Here is a 19,591-nt window from a genome sequence, read left to right on the forward strand (position 1 = left end):
ATAATATATAAGATTATTAAGGGATTGGACAAGATAGAGGCAGGAAATATGTTCCAGATGCTGGGAGAGTCCAGTACCAGAGGGCATGGTTTGAGAATAAGGGGTAGGTCATTTAGGACAGAGTTAAGGAAAAACTTCTTCTCCCAGAGAGTTGTGGGGGTCTGGAATGCACTACCTCGGAAGGTAGTGGAGGCCAATTCTCTGGATGCTTTCAAGAAGGAGCTAGATAGGTATCTTATGGATAGGGGAATCAAGGGATATGGGGACAAGGCAGGAACCGGGTATTGATAAGGAATTGATCAGCCATGATCTCAAAATGGCGGTGCAGACTCGAAGGGCCGAATGGTCTACTTCTGCACCTATTGTCTATTTATCTTTATCCATGATCAAGCTGAAACTAATGACGTTATGATCACTGGAACCAAAGTGTTCCCCTACACATACTTCCGTCACCTGCCCTAACTCATTTCCTATTAGGAGATCTAATATTGCATCCTCCCTAGTTGGTACATCTATATATTGATTTAGAAAACTTTCCTGAGCACATTTCACAAACTCTAACCCATATAGTCCTTTAACAGTATGGGAGTCCCAATCAATGTGTGGAAAATTAAAATCCCCTCCAATCACAACTTTCTGTCTTCTGCAGTTGTCTGTTATCTCTCTGCAGATTTGCTCTTCCAATTCTCGCTGACTATTGGGTGGTCTATAATACAACCCTATTAATGTGGTCAAACCTTTCCTGTTTCGCAACTCCACCAATATGGCCTCAGTAGACAAGCCCTCTAATCTGTCCTGCCGAAGCACTGCTGTAATATTTTCCCTGACCAGCAAAGCCACCCCCACCCACCCTTCATCCCTCTGCCTCTATCACGTCTGAAACATCAGAACCCTGGAACATTGAGCTGCCAGTCCTGTCCCTCCTGTAGCCAAGTTTCAGTAATGGCTATGATGTCATTATCAAAATGTGTAATTTATTAATTAAATTTTTACTGTTATAATCAGTAATGTAAAAATCAATTTTGTAAGTAGTTTTGTAAAAGAACTTGCTCAAGAAAGTGCAGAACGTATTTGCCTGAACTGTTCAATCAGTTTTGGCTCAAGTTCATGTTAAGATTCTCCCCTTGCAAGTTCTATCTTATCTAAATGGGAATCAAACCTACTTCATGCTTGATGCAAAATCAAAAATCTGCAAAGTTACACAACATGTTCTTGGCAGTATTTGGAGCACTGTACCCATTTTGAACAATTGCTTTGGTAAATTGGTTTATTATTGTTACATCTATTGAGGTACAGTGAAGAACTTGTTTGTGTGCAGCAATGAAGTGAGGTAATACAAGGGAAAACAGTGTAGTTTAAAAACTGTTATAGTTACAGAGAAAGTGCAGTGCAGGTAGACAGTGAGGTGCAAGGCCATAAATGAGGTGGGCTGTGAGCTCAGGTACTAGAGGGCATTCAGTAGTTTTGTAGCAGTGACTAGGAGTTGTCTGTGAGCCTGCTGCTACATGCTTTCATGTTTTTGTATCCTCTGCCTGGTGGGAGGGGGAAGAAAAGTGATGAGTGGGGATTTTGATTATGCTGGCTGCTTTACTGAGTCAGTGAGAAGTGTAGGCAGAGAGGAGGCTGGTTTTTGTGACGTGCTGAACTGTATCCACAACTCTGCAGTTTCTTGTCACGAGCAGAGAGGATGCTGTCAAAGTTTAAAGTAAACTTATTGTCAAAGTACATGTATTTTACCATATATGACCCTATAATTCATTTTCTTGTGGGTAATCACAATAAATACAAGAAACACAGTAGAAGTTATCTACACTAATTGAGGGGTAATAACTGTTCTTGAACCTGGTGGTGTGGGGTCTGAGGCTCCTGTACCTTCTTCCTGATGGCAGCAGTGAGAAGTGAGCATGGCCTGGGTGGCAGAAGTCCCTGACGATGGAAGCTGCTTTCCTGCAACATTGCTCCTGTAGATGTGCTCATTGGTGAGGAGGGTGTTACCTGTTTTGGACTGGGCTGTATCCACTACTTTGTGTGGGATTCTTTGTTCACGGACATCGGTGTTTCCATACCAACCTGTGATAGAAGCAGACATCTCTCCATGACACATCTATAGAAGTTTGTCAAAGTTTTAGATGTCATGCCGGAACTTTGCAACTTCTAAAGAAATAGAAGCGCTCTTGTGCTTTCTTCATAATTGCACTTGCGGTCTGGGCCCAGGACAGATCCATTGAAATTATAGCACTGAGGAACTTGAAGTTGCTGACCCTCTCCACTTCTGATCTCGTGACGTGGACCAACTGGCTCACGGATTTCTGGTTTCCCTGATATCAATAATCAGCTCTTTGGTCTTGCTGACATTGAGTGAGGTATTGTTGTTGTAGCACCACTCAGCCAGATTTTCAATCTCTCTAGTGATTGAGTAAAAATTGGCGACGGTTGAAGGGGACATGCCAAATTTATTTAGCCTCCTGCGGAAGAAGAGGTGCTGGTGAGCTTTCTTGGCTGTGCTCTGGCCAAGGACAGGCTATTGGTGATGTTCACTCCTAGAAACATTTTGATTTGTTGCAATGTAATGCTGGCTGTATCTGTTGTGGTTGTAGAGATAGCTGACCAAATTTGCACAGAATCCTATAAAGTGGGATGGATGTTTAGCATCTGTGGTGAATTTCTATGTGGGCTTGAAAATTAATTGTCAAATCGAAGTTCCTTTAATCTTTAATTTTCTTTTTACGATCAGCAAGCAAAAGTATTTCATGAACTTTGGGGAGCGGATTTGAAAAAGCAGCTTTATGAACCAACAGTGAAATCTTTGAATGAAGCCATTGGTGTATGGTAAGAATTTCAATGCTGAGACTATGTGGAAAGTTTTGGTGCACTCGTGAATGAGACGAAATAATTACAGCGGTTGTGGTATCAGCAGGAGAAGCACACTAGACCCTTCAATCCTCCTCTGCCACCAAATTGATGATGGTTGTGACCTATCAATTTGGTGGCAGAGGATTACAAAAGATATTTGCCTGTCATAAATATTCAAAGCTGCCTTCAGCTCCCTTTGAAAAGGAGAGATCCAAGTACACATAACCTGAAAATAAATTTCATCTCATTTTTCTCTTACATGAGGCCTTGTACTTAAATAGTGACCTTAAGTAGTAGGTTTTCCCTCAAGATTCACCCACTCATTTACTTAGTCTCCTTGATTCCAGCAAGTAAAAGCCGAGCCTCTCTTTTGCCTCCTAATTGCAATGCAGCGGAAAGAAATCTCTCGTCTCCCAGCCTTTGGGTTCAGTATTGGTAATTCTGCAAATGTGCACAAGCTGCAGGAACTGCCGGCTTGTGATTTCATCAAGTAGAATGTTGAATGTTCATGGAAGAGTTGATCATAGTGCATTTCAACCTTTTCCATTTGTCTAATTTATCAAATATAAATGAGATATCACAAATTACTGAGCTCTTTTTCTTGTTTAATTTTTTCCCCCAAACCTGCAAGAACTTTTTGTGTACAATGTTCTTTGATAATTTAATCATTTGAAGTTCTTAAAACAATTTTGTAAGACAACTTTGGATTATTATTAGAATATTACTAGAGTTAATTTAAAATTTGTTACCTTGCATCCATCATTATAGTATTTTATTAACGGAAACTCTGGTATGATTTTGGTAAACTTGTACAATATAATTGTTGTGCTTAAAACTAATTATCATACTTTTTTTTCCAGTGCCTTCAACCATTTGCTATATGAGAAAAGATCTTATTGTTATTTGCAACTGTGTCAATACAAGTAAGCCTGTGCTCTTTGTCAGTATTCTTTCTTTACTAAAATGTAGTTCCAGATTGGATACAACTTTTGGAAAAAACTATTCTTTGAAGTGTGAGAGCTGTGAAGTCGTATTGGGGGCATCTCCAAAGTCAAGTTGTTTTTGTATAGTAGGTTGAAAATAAAGGATTAAGCAATGTGATTTAACATATAGGACTGTTCGGGATTGTATGTTTGTTCATTTCTGGCTTGGACTAGAGCAGGGGTGGGCAAACTTTTTGACTTATGGGCCACAAAGGGTTCTAAAATTTGACAGGGGGGCTGGACCAGGAGCAGATGGACGGAGTGTTTTGGTAATACACCTCATAAGAGAAAACAAAATATCATGGGATATGTAGAAAACATGTGCTTTAATTTCAATTGAAAATGAACAAATGCATTACAACAAAATATCTGTCTTTGAAGTCCCATGGTATTTAGCTATTTATTGAAATGACTTTTAAAACACTGAAAATTAAATGAATAAAATACTGCTTTTTTTAATAGTAGCAGTTATTATTTTAAAGCACTGAAAATTCTGTTATCCTTCAAGATATTATCATCATCACTCTCCTCCTGACTGTCTTTATTTCAAAAACGGTAGGAGATGCAGGTCTACTTGTCCTGCTGCTTCTTATTCAATTGTCCCCTGTGCCAAAACTCAACAACGACCAGCACAAGGACAGAACAGTGACAGCGCGCCAGTATGCGGAGCGCGTTATTTGATCTGGAGCGCATTTTTTATTTTGAGAACGTACGTGCACCTGCGCACTACTCATGTCCATCACTTAACAGAAATGACATGTAACATGTAAGGCTTATTGAAAAAAATATTTTCAAATGCATTTTTTACATAACACAACAAAGAAACTTATTTTTAATTTCAGTGGGAACAGTGTTGTTGGTCTCCCTTTTTAGCCAGCGCATCAAAGTCTGGATTTAGTTTTGTTGTGGCGATTCTCAGGATGGATCTGAGGTGTTGGTCAGTTAACTTGGATCTGTGGCTGGCTTTGTTGATGTTCATGACGCTGAACGCCTGTTCACACAAATAGGTCGAGCCGAACAACGCCAGCATCTTCTGTGCCGTCCTCTGGAGGTTTGGAAACACCTCTTTACCAAGTGAAGCATAAAAGTCATTCAGTTTAAGAGAGTTGAACTTCTCTTTTAAGACGGGGTCAGACTGAAGGTCGATCAGTTCCAGTTGTAGCTCCTCTGATGCTGTTTCAGGATCTTGTGACAGGGGACAGGCCACCAACTGAAGTGACTTGTCAATTTTTTCAAAATCAGAAAAGCGACGGCAGAATTCTCTGTGCAGCGCATCCAGTGACTCGCTGTATTTTTTCACATTTGCGCCGGCCTCTTCCAGCGTGGCTAGTGTGGGAAAATGAGTGAATAACTTATTCAAAATTTGCCTGGAGAAAAAAGCCAGCTTGGATTTAAAGGCTTTCACGTTTGTGTACATGTCATGCCAGAATTGCGGGGAAAAAACGTTAACAAGGTTTATTAATATAATTTCATCAAGTTCTGCGGGCCGGATTAAAAAGCTTAACGGGCCGCATATGGCCCCCAGGCCGTAGTTTGCCCATGCCTGGACTAGAGTAAGTTCAGAAATAAGCATTTAATCATATTCTTTGAGAACATTTGGTTCATCTTGTGAGTCTTTGGCTGACTTTACACTGAACTGCTGTTAAATTGCTCTGTTAAGAAATGAACTATTCCCACATACATGAAAGGGATCGATTCAGATTGCGTTAACAAATAACACACCCAGGGATGTGCCCGTAAGTGTCGCCAAACATTCCAGCGCTAATTATTTTGTGGAGTTTTCTTGTTCAGAGAATTCAAAAATGCTGGATGATTAATTTTGTTGAGTAACAATATGGTATGCTGGCTCAAAATGTAGATCATTAAAGTTAATCTCAGTATTTTTTATTGTTACTAATACAGTGTTGTGCATGTAGTTCACATTGGGCTGCTTTCTGTTTTGCAGAAAAGCCTGGAGTGATGCAAAACGATGCACTGTCCTGAAACCTCATTCCATAGAGGTGAGTAAAACTTGATAGTTAAATCTTACTGAGGAAAAGCTGCAGAAAGTTGTAAACTGTGCCAGTACGAGTACTAGCCTCCCCAAGATTGAGAACGTCTCCAAGTGATGGTGCCTCAAAATGGTGGCTTCCATCATTAAGGATACCCATCACTCAGGAATGCCTTCACAATGCTACCATCTAGAAGAAGGTACAGGAGCCTGAAGACATATATTTCAGGAACAGCTTCCCGTCCACAATCAGATTTCTGAATGGGCAAAGAACCTGTGAAAACTACCTCACTTTTTTCCTGCTCTTCTTGCGTATTTAATTTAACTTTTTAATATATACTTAGTGTAGTTTATTATGTATTGCATTTATTTTATTATGTATTGCAGTGCACTACTTCCACAAAACAACAAATTTCACAACATATGCCAGCGATATTAAACCTGATTCTGATTCTAAATATTTCTCCTCCCCTTTAGGGGCATTATCTATTTGCGGCAGCTCTGTGTGGTAAAGGATGGTATACACGTGCTCTGAAGGCCAATTCCCTGGCTCTTCAGGCATGTCAGAGGAAACGAATGAATGTCAAAGGTTTGACAGAGCAGCGAGAACTCATTCAAACTGAGCAAGTACTTTCATCGAAAGGTTAGTCCCTAATCCTCTACCAGGGGTTCCCAACCTGGGGTCCACGGGCTTCATTCCTAATGGTACTGGTCCCATGGTATAAGAAAGGTTGGGAACCCCTGATCTTCTCGATGTATTTGCAGAAAAGCTGAGAAGTGTTGATACTTTTTTTCAGAACAGGTTACACTGCAATGAGTATTGATCACTACAGGGAAGGAATTTTTAATGTTCAAATTAGGAATTGATTTTGTGATGAAAAGGTTTAATATTGACTTGCCATGATGAAGGGTCTCAGTTCAAAATATTATCTGCTTATTCCTCTGCATAGATGCTGCCTGACCTCCTGGGTTCCTCCAGCATTTTGTGTTACTCAATATTTTCAGCATCAACAGAATAGACAATAGGTGCAGAAGTAGACCATTTGGCCCTTCGAGCCTGCACTGCCATTCTGAGATCATGGCTGATCATCTACTATCAATACCTGGTTCCTGCCTTGTCCCCATATCCCTTGATTCCCCTATCCATAAGATACCTATCTAGCTCCTTCTTGAAAGCATCCAGAGAATTGGCCTCCACTGCCTTCTGAGGCAGTGCATTCCAGACCCCCACAACTCTCTGGGAGAAGAAGTTTTTCCTTAACTCTGTCCTAAATGACCTACCCCTTATTCTTAAACCATGCCCTCTGGTACTGGACTCTCCCAGCATCTGGAACATATTTCCTGCCTCTATCTTGTCCAATCCCTTAATAATCTTTTATGTTGCAATCAGATCCCCTCTCAATCTCCTTAATTCCAGCATGTACAAGCCCAGTCTCTCTAACCTCTCTGCGTAAGACAGTCCGGAAATCCCAGAAATTAACCTTGTGAATCTACGCTGCACTTCCTCTACAGCCAGGATGTCCTTCCTTAACCCTGGAGACCAAAACTGTACACAATACTCTAGGTGTGGTCTCACCAGGGCCCTGTACAAATGCAAGAGGATTTCCTTGCTCTTGTACTCAATTCCCTATGTAATAAAGGCCAACATCCCATTAGCCTTCTTCACTGCCTGCTGCACTTGCTCATTCACCTTCAGTGACTGATGAACAAGGACTCCTAGATCTCTTTGTATTTCTCCCTTACCTAACTCTACACCATTCAGATAATAATCTGCCTTCCTGTTCTTACTCCCAAAGTGGATAACCTCACACTTATTCACATTAAACGTCATCTGCCAAGTATCTGCCCACTCACCCAGCCTATCCAAGTCACCTTGAATTCTTCTAACATCCTAATCACATGTCACACTGCCACCCAGCTTAGTATCATCAGCAAACTTGCTGATGTTATTCTCAATGCCTTCATCTAAATCGTTGATGTAAGTCGTAAACAGCTGTGGTCCCAATACCGAGCCCTGTGGTACCCCACTAGTCACCACTTGCCATTCCGAGAAACACCCATTCACCGCTACCCTTTGCTTTCTATCTGCCAACCAGTTTTCTATCCATGTCAATATCTTCCACCCCCAATGCCATGAGCTCTGATTTTGCCCACCAATCTCCTATGTGGGACCTTATCAAATGCCTTCTGAAAATCGAGGTACATAAACTGTTGTGCATGAAAATCCCAGGAGATCAGTAGTTTCTGAGATACTCAAACCACCTCACTTGGCACCAACAATCATTCCATGGTCAAAGTCACATTTGTTCCCCATTCTGATGTTTGGTCTCGACAACAACTGAACCTCTTGACCAGGTCTGCATGCTTTTGTGTTGAGATGCTGCCACATGTTTGGCTGATTAGATATTTACATTAACGAGCAGGTGTACGGGTATACCCAATAAAATGCTACTGAGTGTACATCAAGTTCTACACTAAGATGAAGATAGGAACAGGGTCATTTGGGTGAAATGAAATAGGACTTTCTGCTCTCTCAGATTGATGTAAACAATTCTGTGACCCTTCTTCAAAGAAGAATGGGAGGACTATCCTTTGTCCTGGAAGTGTTTTCTCCCTTGATCAGCAGATTAATGGGATATTACTACTTTACTGTTTGTATGCACTTGCTGCGGGGGAATTGCCAGCTGCATTTCCGACATTACATCAGTGACTACATTTCAGATAAATAACTTATTCACGTATTGGAAGTTCCTTTTTCTTCCTATGTTTAGCAGAATCATAAGACATAGGAACAGAATTAGGCCATTTGGCCCATCGAGTCTGCTGCTCCATTTAATCATGACTGATCCTTTTCTCCCCTCCTCAGCCGCACATGAAACCAAAGTTGTCCTCACCAATGTAATAGTCTGCAACAAATCTAAATAAGGTTGCTGTTTCAGTTTCATCCACTCAACAACAAAACTAAAGTTCAAAGTAATTCATTATCAAAGTACACACGCTACTCTGAAATTCATTTTCTTGTGGGCATTCATAGTAGAACAAAGTACAATGAAAAATTAACCATGTACAAAAGACAAACCGTGCAAATTCAGAAAAAAGCTAATAATAATGTCAAGCAAATAATTAAGTAAAACTCAGAACATGAGTTGTCGAGTCCTTGAAAATGAGTCCATAGGTTGTGATCAGTTCAGTGTTGTGAGTGAAGTTATCCATGCTGGTTCAGGTGTCTGATAGTTGAAGGGAATAACTTCCTGAACCTGGAGTTATGGGACGTCAGGCTCCAGTACCTCTGCTCTACACTGGCAACAGTAGAAAGAGAGCATGGCCTTGGATGCTTGTTTCTTGTGGCAGTGCTTTTTTTGTAGATGTGCTCAATGGTGCAGAGGGCTTTTCCTGTGGTGGACTGGGTTGTATCCAGCATTCTTTGTAGGGTTTTCTGTAACTGGGCATTGGTGTTTCCATACCAGGTTGCGATGCAACCAGTCAGGATACTCTACTGTGCATCTGTAGAGGTCTGTCAAACTTTTAGATGACAGGCCAGATCTATGCAACTTCAAAGAAAGTAGAGGCGCTGCCATGCCTTCTTTGAAATGCCACTTGCATCTAGTCCTAGGAGAAATTTTCTGATATGATAACACCCAGGAACTTAAAGTTACTGATCCTCTCTACCTCCATTGTTGCCCACTATTATTTTCCATAACCTAATTTTGATTTTTAATTTGTATTCTTGCTGAAACAATTTTGGTCTGTAGGCTCAAATGCTTCAGTTTATTCGGGAAGAATTAAGAAACAATTTTTACAAGTTTTTATTGTGATTAGGTGTGTATTGTTATCTCCAGTCACACACAAACTGGTTGAGGTTATATAATGAATTACATCGGGCAAAGATGTTGTTAGGTGAACGAAGTCACTGGAGAGGAGTACTGGTAGGTATGAGGCAGTCTTTTGACAAGTGAGACACGGCAGGCATAATGTAGACTGATCTGTGGCTGAAGTCACTTGCTATGTGTGCTAACCCCAAAAATGCCCTAACAAAGTCATTGTACTATTTCTGAGATCTGAAGTTTTAGTATAAATTTAAATGCATTAAGTGTGTACTAATTCCCAGCATTTTTCATTTCTGTTCAGAGAAAGAAATTGAGAATCAGAAGAGTGACAACACCAGGTAAAATATTTTTAAAATTAAATTTTGTTTCTGATTTTAGGGAATCAATCATTGACGTCCAAAGCTTTAAAAACGTATACGTTAAAAAGTTTCTCTGTTTGGTGAAATGTTGGCAAGAATTTATCAAAGTGATTCTCAATCTAATGTCGGGAATACTGTGTTCATGTACAGTTTGAAGGAAAGCAGTGGTTCTGAGAGTTCTCCAGTTGAGGAGGATGACGAGGAAGGCAATGATGAATCCAGAGAAGATGAAGCAGAGGTTGTGGATGTTTGGTTGGACGTCACTAAAGATAATGATGTACAGGCAGAACAGGAGCAGAATGATCAATCTCTCCATTTTGATGTAAGTTCACAGTGTGTTCTTAATGTCCTATTTAGATCGATCAAAGCCGTTCCTCGTCATAAAGTTTTATTCTATTCTTTTTAATTCGGCTACTAGTCCATGTGTGATGCTACTCCACTCTTTAAGAAAGAAGGGAGGCAGGAGAAGACCAGTTAACCTTACCTCAGTGCTTGGGAAGCTGTTGGGAGTCAATTATTAAGGATAAGGTTATGGAGTACTTGGTAACACAGGGTAGAGTTAGCATGGTTTCCTTAAGGGAAAATCTTGCCTGACGAACCTGTTGGCATTCTTTAAGGAGATTACAAGTAGCATAGATAAAGGTTAACTTGCAGGTACAGTCGGTGGTGAGGAAGGCAAATGCAATGTTAGCATTCATTTCAAGAGGTCCAGAGCACAAGAGCTGGGATATGAATCTGAGGATTTATAAGGCACTGGTGAGGCCTCACCTTGAGTATTGTGAACAGTTCTGGGCTCCTCATCTAAGAAAAGATATGCTGACAGAAGAGAGGGTTCAGAAGAAGTTCACAAAGATGACTACAGGAATGAAGGGTTATCATACGAGGAATGTTTGATGGCTCTGGGTCTGTACGCTGGAATTTAGAAAGATTGGGGGTGGGGGGGGAATCTCATTGAAACTTTTTGAATGTTGAAAGGCATAGACAGAGTCGATGTGGAAACAATGTTCCCATGGTGGGGGAGTCTGGGACAAAAGGACACTGTGTCAGGATAGAGAGGCATCCATTTAAAACAGATGTGGAGAAACTAGCTGGAGGGTGGTGAATTTGTGGAATTTTTTTTACCACAGGCAGTTGTGGAGGCCAGGTCATTGGGTGTATTTTAGTCAGAGCTTGATAGGTTCTTGATTGGACATGGCATCAAAGGTTATGGGGAGTGGGGTTGAGAGGAAAAAGGGGATCAGCCATGATGAAATGGCGGAGCAGACTTGATGGGCCAAGTAGCCTAATTTTGTTCCTGTGTCTTATGGTCATTACAGCTACATTCTGCAGAAGCCCAGTGGCCAGATCTCCCAGTGGCCACACATTTTAATTCCACGTCGCATTCCCATTCTGATATGTCTATTCATGGCCCCCTCTACTGTCAAGATGAAGCAACACTCAGGTTGGAGGAACAACACCTTATATACTGGCTGGGTAGCCTCCAACCTGATGACTTCTCTAACTTCCGTTAATGCCTCTCCTTCCCTTCTTAACCAATCCCTGATATATTTAGTTTTTTTTCCCCCCTCTCTTTTTCTTTCTCTCTCTGCCCATCACTCTGTCTGTTCTCCATCTCCCTCTGGTGCTCCCCTCCCCCTTACTTTCTCCCTAGGCCTCCCGTCCCATGATCCTTTCCCTTCTCTAGCTCTGTATCCCTTTTGCTAATCACCTTTCCAGTTCTTAGCTTCACCCCACCCCCTCCGGTCTTCTCCTATCATTTCACATTTTCCCCTCCCCCTCCTACTTTCAAATCTCTTACTATCTTTCCTTTCAGTTAGTCCTGATGAAGGGTCTCGGCCTGAAACGTCGACAGCACTTCTCCCTATAGATGCTGCCTGGCCTGCTGCGTTCCACCAGCATTTTGTGTTTGTTGCTTGAATTTCCAGCATCTGCAGATTTCCTCGTGTTCTGCAGAAGCTGGTGTTTGCTAAATGAATGTTCAAAGGTTCATTTATTCTCAAAATATGTATACAGTAAACAACTCTGAGATTTGTATTCTCCAGATATGCAGGAAACAAACAAATTTGCTATAAGGAGAAGTCATGTGGCTCAGTAAAGGAAATATCTGTAGGAGAGAATAATTTAATTTTCTATTTGCCTGATTGCCATGCCCTGTTTAGTTTGAAGTACTTTAAAATGAATACTTGTTTTAATCCTTGTTTTAAAACCTTCGAATCTGGTGACCAAACAGAAGTCGAGAGAACAAAGTATTCATTGCAGTAATTAAATCAATAGACATATGATTCTTCAGATGTTGCAAATCTTCAGCAATGCAAACAAGATGCTGGAGGAAGTCCAGCAAGTCGGGCAGCACCTTTGGAGGGGAATAAATAGTTAACGTTTCAGGCCGAGGCATAATCAGGACTGGATGCTGCTTGTTTCTCCCCTTGTTGAGTATTATAAACCAGATTCTTCATTTTTGATGGAGTAGGGAGTTGTAACCTTAGACCTGCTTTGTAAAATATGTAATATGAGAGTCAAGCCTACCACTTGAATACCTCATCCGAAGTGTTAGAACAGCTTTGTCTTAACTATTCTCTATCTGGAATGTCTGAAGCCAGAGATCTGTATCAAAGGTTTTCATCATTTGGAAAGGTCAGATACAGGCTGAATTGAAGCAGTGGGGTCCAGTGAGGAAACTCTGGGGGTTTGGCTGATTTAAGCCAGGCCAGATTGCAAAGGACAGGGTGTCATTACCGAAGGAGAGGGACAGGCCAGTTCAGCTCATTGCTCTGTGAGATTTACTTGTCTCTACACTGAACCAAGGCTGCAGATGTCAGTTCTGACTGTTAGTTGTTTACTTTTACTGCTAGCACGATCAGTGTTTTTCCTGCACAATGTGTTCTTGATGGTCTTTTTTAATTGTTTCTTTGTTCTGTGGCTGCCTGTAAGGAGAGAAATCTCAAGTTTGTATTTAGTATAACGAAACTTTGAACTGGAGAAATATCTATATAAAGCAGGAGTTCCCAAACTGAGGTCCACAGACCACTCAGTTACTGGTAGGATTCTTCATCATCTTCTCCTCAGGTCCTCAGCTCCACTGGACCAGAGGCTATTGATGGCCTCCCGTCTCCATCACCCAAAGTTGATGGTACGGTTGGACTTTCAATCCATTGTATCAACTGTACACCTGGTTTGCAGCCTTGCCCATTTCCACCTTTCATGATGGGGATGTAGTGTTGGACTTTGAGAGGCGATGGACCCATGGCATTAAAACAAAAGGTTGGAAACCCCTGATCTGGAGAGTAGTGAATCTGTGGCATTGTCCACAGAAAGGCTAAGAGAGGGTAGTGAATCTGTGGGACTGTCTACTAGAAAGGCTGAGAGAGAGAGAGAGAGTAGTGAATCTCGGACTGTCTACCAGAAAGGCTGAGAGAGAGAGGTAGTGAATCTCGGACTGTCTACCAGAAAGGCTGAGAGAGAGTAGTGAATCTGGGACTGCCTACGGGAAAGGCTTGAGAGAGTGTAGTGAGTCTGAGGGACTGTCTATGGGAAAGACTGAGAATGAGAGTAGTGAGTCTGTGGGATGGTCTACCTGGAAGGCGAGAGAGAGAGAGTATTCAGTCTGTGGCATTTTTTTATCAGAAAGGCTGAGTTAGAGAGTAGTGAGTCTGTGGCATTGTCTACCTGAAAGGCTGAGAGAGTGAGTAGTGAATCTGGGACTGTCTACCAGAAAGGCAGAGAGAGAGAGAGAGAGAGAGAGTAGTGAGTCTGTGGGACTGTCTACCAGAAAAAATGAGAGTGAGCAGTGAGTCTGTGGATGGTCTATCAGAAAGGCTGAGAGAGAGAGAGAGAGTAGAAACATAGAAAATAGGTGCAGGAGTAGGCCATTCGGCCCTTCAAGCCTGCACCACCATTCAGTATGATCATGGCTGATCATCCAACTCGGAACCCTGTACCTGCTTTCTCTCCATACCCCTGATCCCTTTAGCCACGGGCCATATCTAACTCCCTCTTAAATATAGCCAATGAACCGGCCTCAACTGTTTCCTGTGGCAGAGAATTCCACAGATTCACCACGCTCTGTGTGAAGAAGTTTTTCCTCATCTCGGTTCTAAAAGGCTTCCCCTTTATCCTTAACCTGTGACCCCTCATTCTGGACTTCCCCAACATTGGAAACAATCTTCCTGCATCTAGCCTGTCCAATCCCTTTAGAATTGTATACGTTTCAATAAGATCCCCCCTCAATCTTCTAAATTCCAGTGAGTATAAGCCTAGTCGATCCAGTCTTTCTTCATATGAAAGTCCTGTCATCCCAGGAATCAATCTAGTGAACCTTATTTGTACTCTCTCTATGGCAAGAATGTCTTTCCTCAGATTAGGGGACCAAAACTGCACACAATACTCCAGGTGTGGTCTCACCAAGGCCTTGTACAACTGCAGTAGAACCTCCCTGCTCCTGTACTCAAATCCTTTTGCTATGAATGCCAACATACCATTTGCTTTTTTCACCGCCTGCTGTACCTGCATGCCCACTTTCAATGACTGGTGTACAATGACACCCAGGTCTCATTGCACCTTCCCTTTTCCTAATCAGCCACCATTCAGATAATAATCTGTTTTCCTGTTCTTGCCACCAAAGTGGATAACCTCACATTTATCCACATTAAATTGCATCTGCCATGAATTTGCCCACTCACCTAACCTATCCAAGTCACCCTGCACCCTCCTAGCATCCTTCTCACAGCTAACACCGCGGCCCAGCTTTGTGTCATCTGCAAATTTGGAGATGCTGCATTTAATTCCCTGGTCTAAATCATTAATATATATTGTAAACAACTGGGGTCCCAGCACTGAGCCTTGCGGTACCCTACTAGTCACTGCCTGCCATTCTGAAAAGGTCCCGTTTATTCCCACTCTTTGCTTCCTGTCTGCCAACCAATTCTCTATCCACATCAATACCATACCCCCAATATTGTGTGCTTTAATTTTGCACACTAACCTCCTGTGTGGGACCTTGTCAAAAGCCTTTTGAAAATCCAAATATACCACATCCACTGGTTCTCCCCCATCCACTCTACTAGTTACATCCTCAAAAAATTCTGTAAGATTCATCAGACATGATTTTCCTTTCACAAATCCATGCTGACTTTGTCCAATGATTTCACCGCTTTCCAAATGTGCTGTTATCACATCTTTGATAACTGACTCTAGCATTTTCCCCACCACCGATGTCAGACTAACCGGTCTATAATTCCCCAGTTTCTCTCTCCCTCCTTTTTTAAAAAGTGGGGTTACATTAGCCACCCTCCAATCCTCAGGAACTAATCCAGAGTCTAAGGAGTTTTGAAAAATTATCACTAATGCATCCACTATTTCTTGGGCTACTTCCTTAAGCACTCTGGGATGCAGACCATCTGGCCCTGAGGATTTATCTGGCTTTAATCTCTTCAATTTAAACACCACTTCCCTACTAACATGTATCTCCCTCAGTTCCTCCATCTCACTAGACCCTCGGTCCCCTACTATTTCCCGAAGATTATTTATGTCTTCCTTAGTGAAGACAGAACCAAAGTAGTTATTCAGTTGGTCTGCCATGTCCTTGTTCCCCATGATCAATTCACCTGTTTCTGACTGTAAGGGACCTACATTTGTCTTAACCAATCTTTTTCTTTTCATGTATCTATAAAAGCTTTTACAGTCAGTTTTTATGTTCCCTGCCAGCTTTCTCTCATAATCTTTTTTCCTTTCCTAATTAAGCCCTTTGTCCTCCTCTGCTGGTCTCTGAATTTCTCCCAGTCCTCGGGTGTGCTGCTTTTTCTGGCTAATTTATATGTTTCTTCTTTGGACTTGATGCTATCCCTAATTTCCCTTGTCAGCCACGGGTGCACTACCTTCCCTGGTTTATTCTTTTGCCAAACTGGGATGAACAATTGTTGTAGTTCATCCATGCGATCTTTAAATGCTTGCCATTGCATATCCACTGTCAACCCTTTAAGTATCATTTGCCAGTCTATCTTAGCTAATTCACGTCTCATATCTTCAAAGTTACGCTTCTTTAAGTTCAGAACCTTTGTTTCTGAATTAGCTATGTCACTCTCCATCTTAATGAAGAATTCCACCATATTATGGTCACTCTTACCCAAGGGGCCTCGCACAAGATTGCTAACTAACCCTTCCTCATTGCTCAATACCCAATCTAGAATGGCTTGCTCTCTAGTTGGTTCCTCGACATGTTGGTTCAGAAAACCATCCCGCATACATTCCAAGAAATCCTCTTCCTCAGCACCCTTACCAATTTGGTTCACCCAATCTATATGTAAATTGAAGTCACCCATTATAACTGCTGTTCCTTTATTGCACGCATTTCTAATTTCCTGTTTAATGCCATCCCCAACCTCACTACTACTGTTAGGTGGCCTGTACACAACTCCCACCAGCGTTTTCTGCCCTTTAGTGTTATGCAGCTCTACCCATACTGATTCCACATCCTCCAGGTTAATGTCCTTCCTTTCTATTGCGTTAATCTCCTCTCTAACCAGCAATGCTACCCCACCTGTCTATCCCTCCTGAATATTGAATATCCCTGGATGTTGAGCTCCCATCCTTGGTCACCTTGGAGCCATCTGTGATCCCAACTATATCATATTCATTAATAATTCTGCACATTCAATTCATCCACCTTGTTACGAATGCTCCTTGCATTAACACACAAAGCCTTCAGGCTTGTTTTTACAACACTCTTAGCCCTTATACAATTATGTTGAAAAGTGGTCCCTTTTTGATTTTTGCCCTGGATTTGCCTGCCTGCCACTTTTATTTTTGACCTTACTACTTTTTGCTTCTACCCTAATTTTACACCCCTCCGTCTCTCTGCACTTGTTCCCATCCCCCTGCCACATCACAGTTGCGAGTCTGTAGCATTGGATCCCAGAAAGAGAGAGGGAGAGTAGTGAGTCTGGGACTGTCTACCAGAAAGGCTGATAGTGAATAGTGAGTCTGGGACAGTTTACCAGAAAAAATGAGAGTGAGCAGTGAGTCTGTGGGACAGTCTACCAGAAAGGCTGAGAGAGGGAATAATGAATCTGGGACTGTCTATGGGAAAGGCTGAGAGTGAGTGGTTAATCTGTGGGACTGTGTACCAGAAAGGCTGACAGTGAGAATAGTGAATCTGGGACTGTCTGCCAGAAAGAACGAGAGTGAGCATTGAGTCTGTGGGATGGTCTACCTGAAAGGCAGAGAGAGAGTCGTCAGTCTGTTGCATTTTTTATCAGAAAGGCTGAGAGAGAGAGTAGTGAATCTGTGGCATTGTCTACCAGAAAGGCTGACAGAGAAGAAACGATATGAGTCAGCTACACCTTTCCTCATTCCCTGTCACGCCCACTGTTGAATTTGAATACACGCGAGGTCATCAGTCGCCTAAACGCAGTGATACCCTCGCGTCAGGGATCACTGGTTGGCCTTGGGTAACCGGCCGCCTAGCGCGGCCGGTGGGAAGTGCCGTTGCTACTGGCCTGTAGCGCGGACAGATGGGTACCACCTCTAAACCTGTTTAGCACATCGAACGTTCATGGGGAACCCGGTGCTAAAATATTCGTGGACGACCTCATTCAGGCTCAGTGTTTCGTAAGTAGCAGAGCAGCTACCTCGCTGCGATCTACTGAAAGCAAACTTTTCTCAGCTGATAGATCCTACAAGGGGGGCTGGGCAGGTGCCCTGTTGCACTCCTCGCTTGGTCGGTCGCTCTCTCCGGACTGCAACTACCGTGGCCCCGGCACGGGGACCTCTGGCCCTGACCTTGTCCTCTCACCCCACCCACGACCAGCCGCACCTGGCCAAGGTGTCTGGCGGCGGGCAGGTGTGAGGTTGCCTAATGAGGCAATGAAGCACTCAAAACTGCTTCAGCACCCTGAGTCCAAGCACCCCACGCTTAAAGACAAACCCGCTGAGTTTTGTGAGCGGGAAAAAACGTGAGCAGCGCAGGACAGAAGCAAGTGCCGAGAGCCATGTAAACGAAATTGTGGAATAGACTGGATATAAGGAACCTGCTTCGAGTATCGCTGTATTCCCGTTGTGTTTAACACCTCTCTCTCCCCCCCCCCCCCCACCTCCACCGTCGGCTGGTCCACAAGAGTATTGTCAATATTAAACCGGTCTGCGGTGCAAAAAAGGGTGAGTACCCCTGGTGTTTTCACATTATTTCTACTTCCCGGTTGTGGGGTTTTGCTTCCGGTCTTTTCTGCCCCGGTGCGCATGCATGTAACTAATCGATTTGGAGTCGATCTTGCCTTTCACTTAGGCTGAGGTAGGGGATCTTGGGCTTAAAAAGGTTGGTGACCACTAGTCTACAGGAAAGTCTGAGAGAGGGTAGTTTATGACTGTTTATGGGAAAGGCTGAGAGTGAGAGTGCTGAATCTGGGACTGTCTACCAGAAAGGCTGAGAGTGTGTGGTGAATCTTTGGGACTGTCTACCAGAAAGAACGAGTGAGCAGTGAATCTGTGGGTTGGTCTACAAGAAAGGCTGAGAGAGAGAGAGAGAGAGAGAGGGAGTAGTGAGTCTGTGGGACTGTCTACCAGAAAGGCTGAGAGTGGTGAATCTTTGGGACTGTGTACCAGAGAGTGAGTGAGAGAGAGAGAGAGATATGTCTGTGTGTGTGTGTGTGTGTGTGTGTGTGTGTATATATATATATATATGTGTGTGTGTGTGTATATATATATATATATATGTGTGTGTGTGTGTATATATATATATATATGTGTGTGTGTGTGTGTATATATATATATATATGTGTGTGTGTGTGTGTATATATATATATATGTGTGTGTGTGTGTGTATATATATATATATATGTGTGTGTGTGTGTATATATATATATATATATATATATATGTGTGTGTGTGTGTGTGTATATATATATATATATATATATATATGAATATGGGACTGTACGGGAAAGGCTGAGAGCGAGTAGTGAATCTGTAGGACAGTCTAGCAGGAAATGAGAGAGAGAGAGTAGAGAAAGGTTGAGAGTGAGAGTAGTAAGTCTGTGGGACTGTCTACCAGAAAGGCTGAGAGAGAGTAGTGAATCTGTAGGACTGTCTACCAGAAAGGCTGAGAGAGAGTAGTGAATCTGGGACTGTCTACCAGAAAGGCTGAGAGAGAGTAGTGAATCTGTAGGACAGATAGAGTTAGAGAATCTGTGGGATTATCTACGGGAAAGGCTGAGAGAGTGTAGTGAATCTTTGTGACTATCAGAATGGCTGAGAGAGAGTGGTGAACCTGCAAGACTATGGACTAGAAAGAATGAGAGTGAGCAGTAAATCTGCGGGATGGTGTATCAGGAAACTAGATTTGCAGAGGGAGGGGATCCAGAGTGTTAGAGCAGATAGGTGGAGGAGGATAAAGGTCATGTGAGAGCTGCAAGTATAGTGCATGGAGTAAAGCCAGATCTAGCATGTAAAGAGGCTTTGAGAAACAGAATAAAGGGTGTAAAAGTAGTAAGGTAGAAGGGCTAAAGTGCATGTACTTCAATGCAAGAAGCATCAGGAACAAAGGTGATGAACAAAGCTTGGATACATACTTGGAATTATGATGTAGTG

The 19,591-nt window shown here is 42.4% G+C and overlaps 1 protein-coding gene across 4 annotated transcripts in view; it reads left to right on the plus strand.

Moving 5' to 3' along the window:
• The window catches only part of LOC140716743 (uncharacterized), a 256,747-nt gene that overhangs the window by 25,130 nt on the left and 212,026 nt on the right, over nt 1-19,591 (plus strand). For all 4 annotated transcript variants that reach the window (XM_073029551.1, XM_073029548.1, XM_073029550.1 and 1 more), the window contains exons 9-14: nt 2,735-2,829; nt 3,714-3,776; nt 5,782-5,836; nt 6,304-6,469; nt 9,955-9,991; nt 10,163-10,334. In XM_073029551.1, the coding sequence (XP_072885652.1) occupies nt 2,735-2,829; nt 3,714-3,776; nt 5,782-5,836; nt 6,304-6,469; nt 9,955-9,991; nt 10,163-10,334 (588 nt within the window). The remainder of the gene's footprint in view (nt 1-2,734; nt 2,830-3,713; nt 3,777-5,781; nt 5,837-6,303; nt 6,470-9,954; nt 9,992-10,162; nt 10,335-19,591) is intronic.

This window comes from Hemitrygon akajei, chromosome 26, assembly GCF_048418815.1.
Source record: "Hemitrygon akajei chromosome 26, sHemAka1.3, whole genome shotgun sequence".
Taxonomy (NCBI): Eukaryota; Metazoa; Chordata; class Chondrichthyes; order Myliobatiformes; family Dasyatidae; genus Hemitrygon; species Hemitrygon akajei.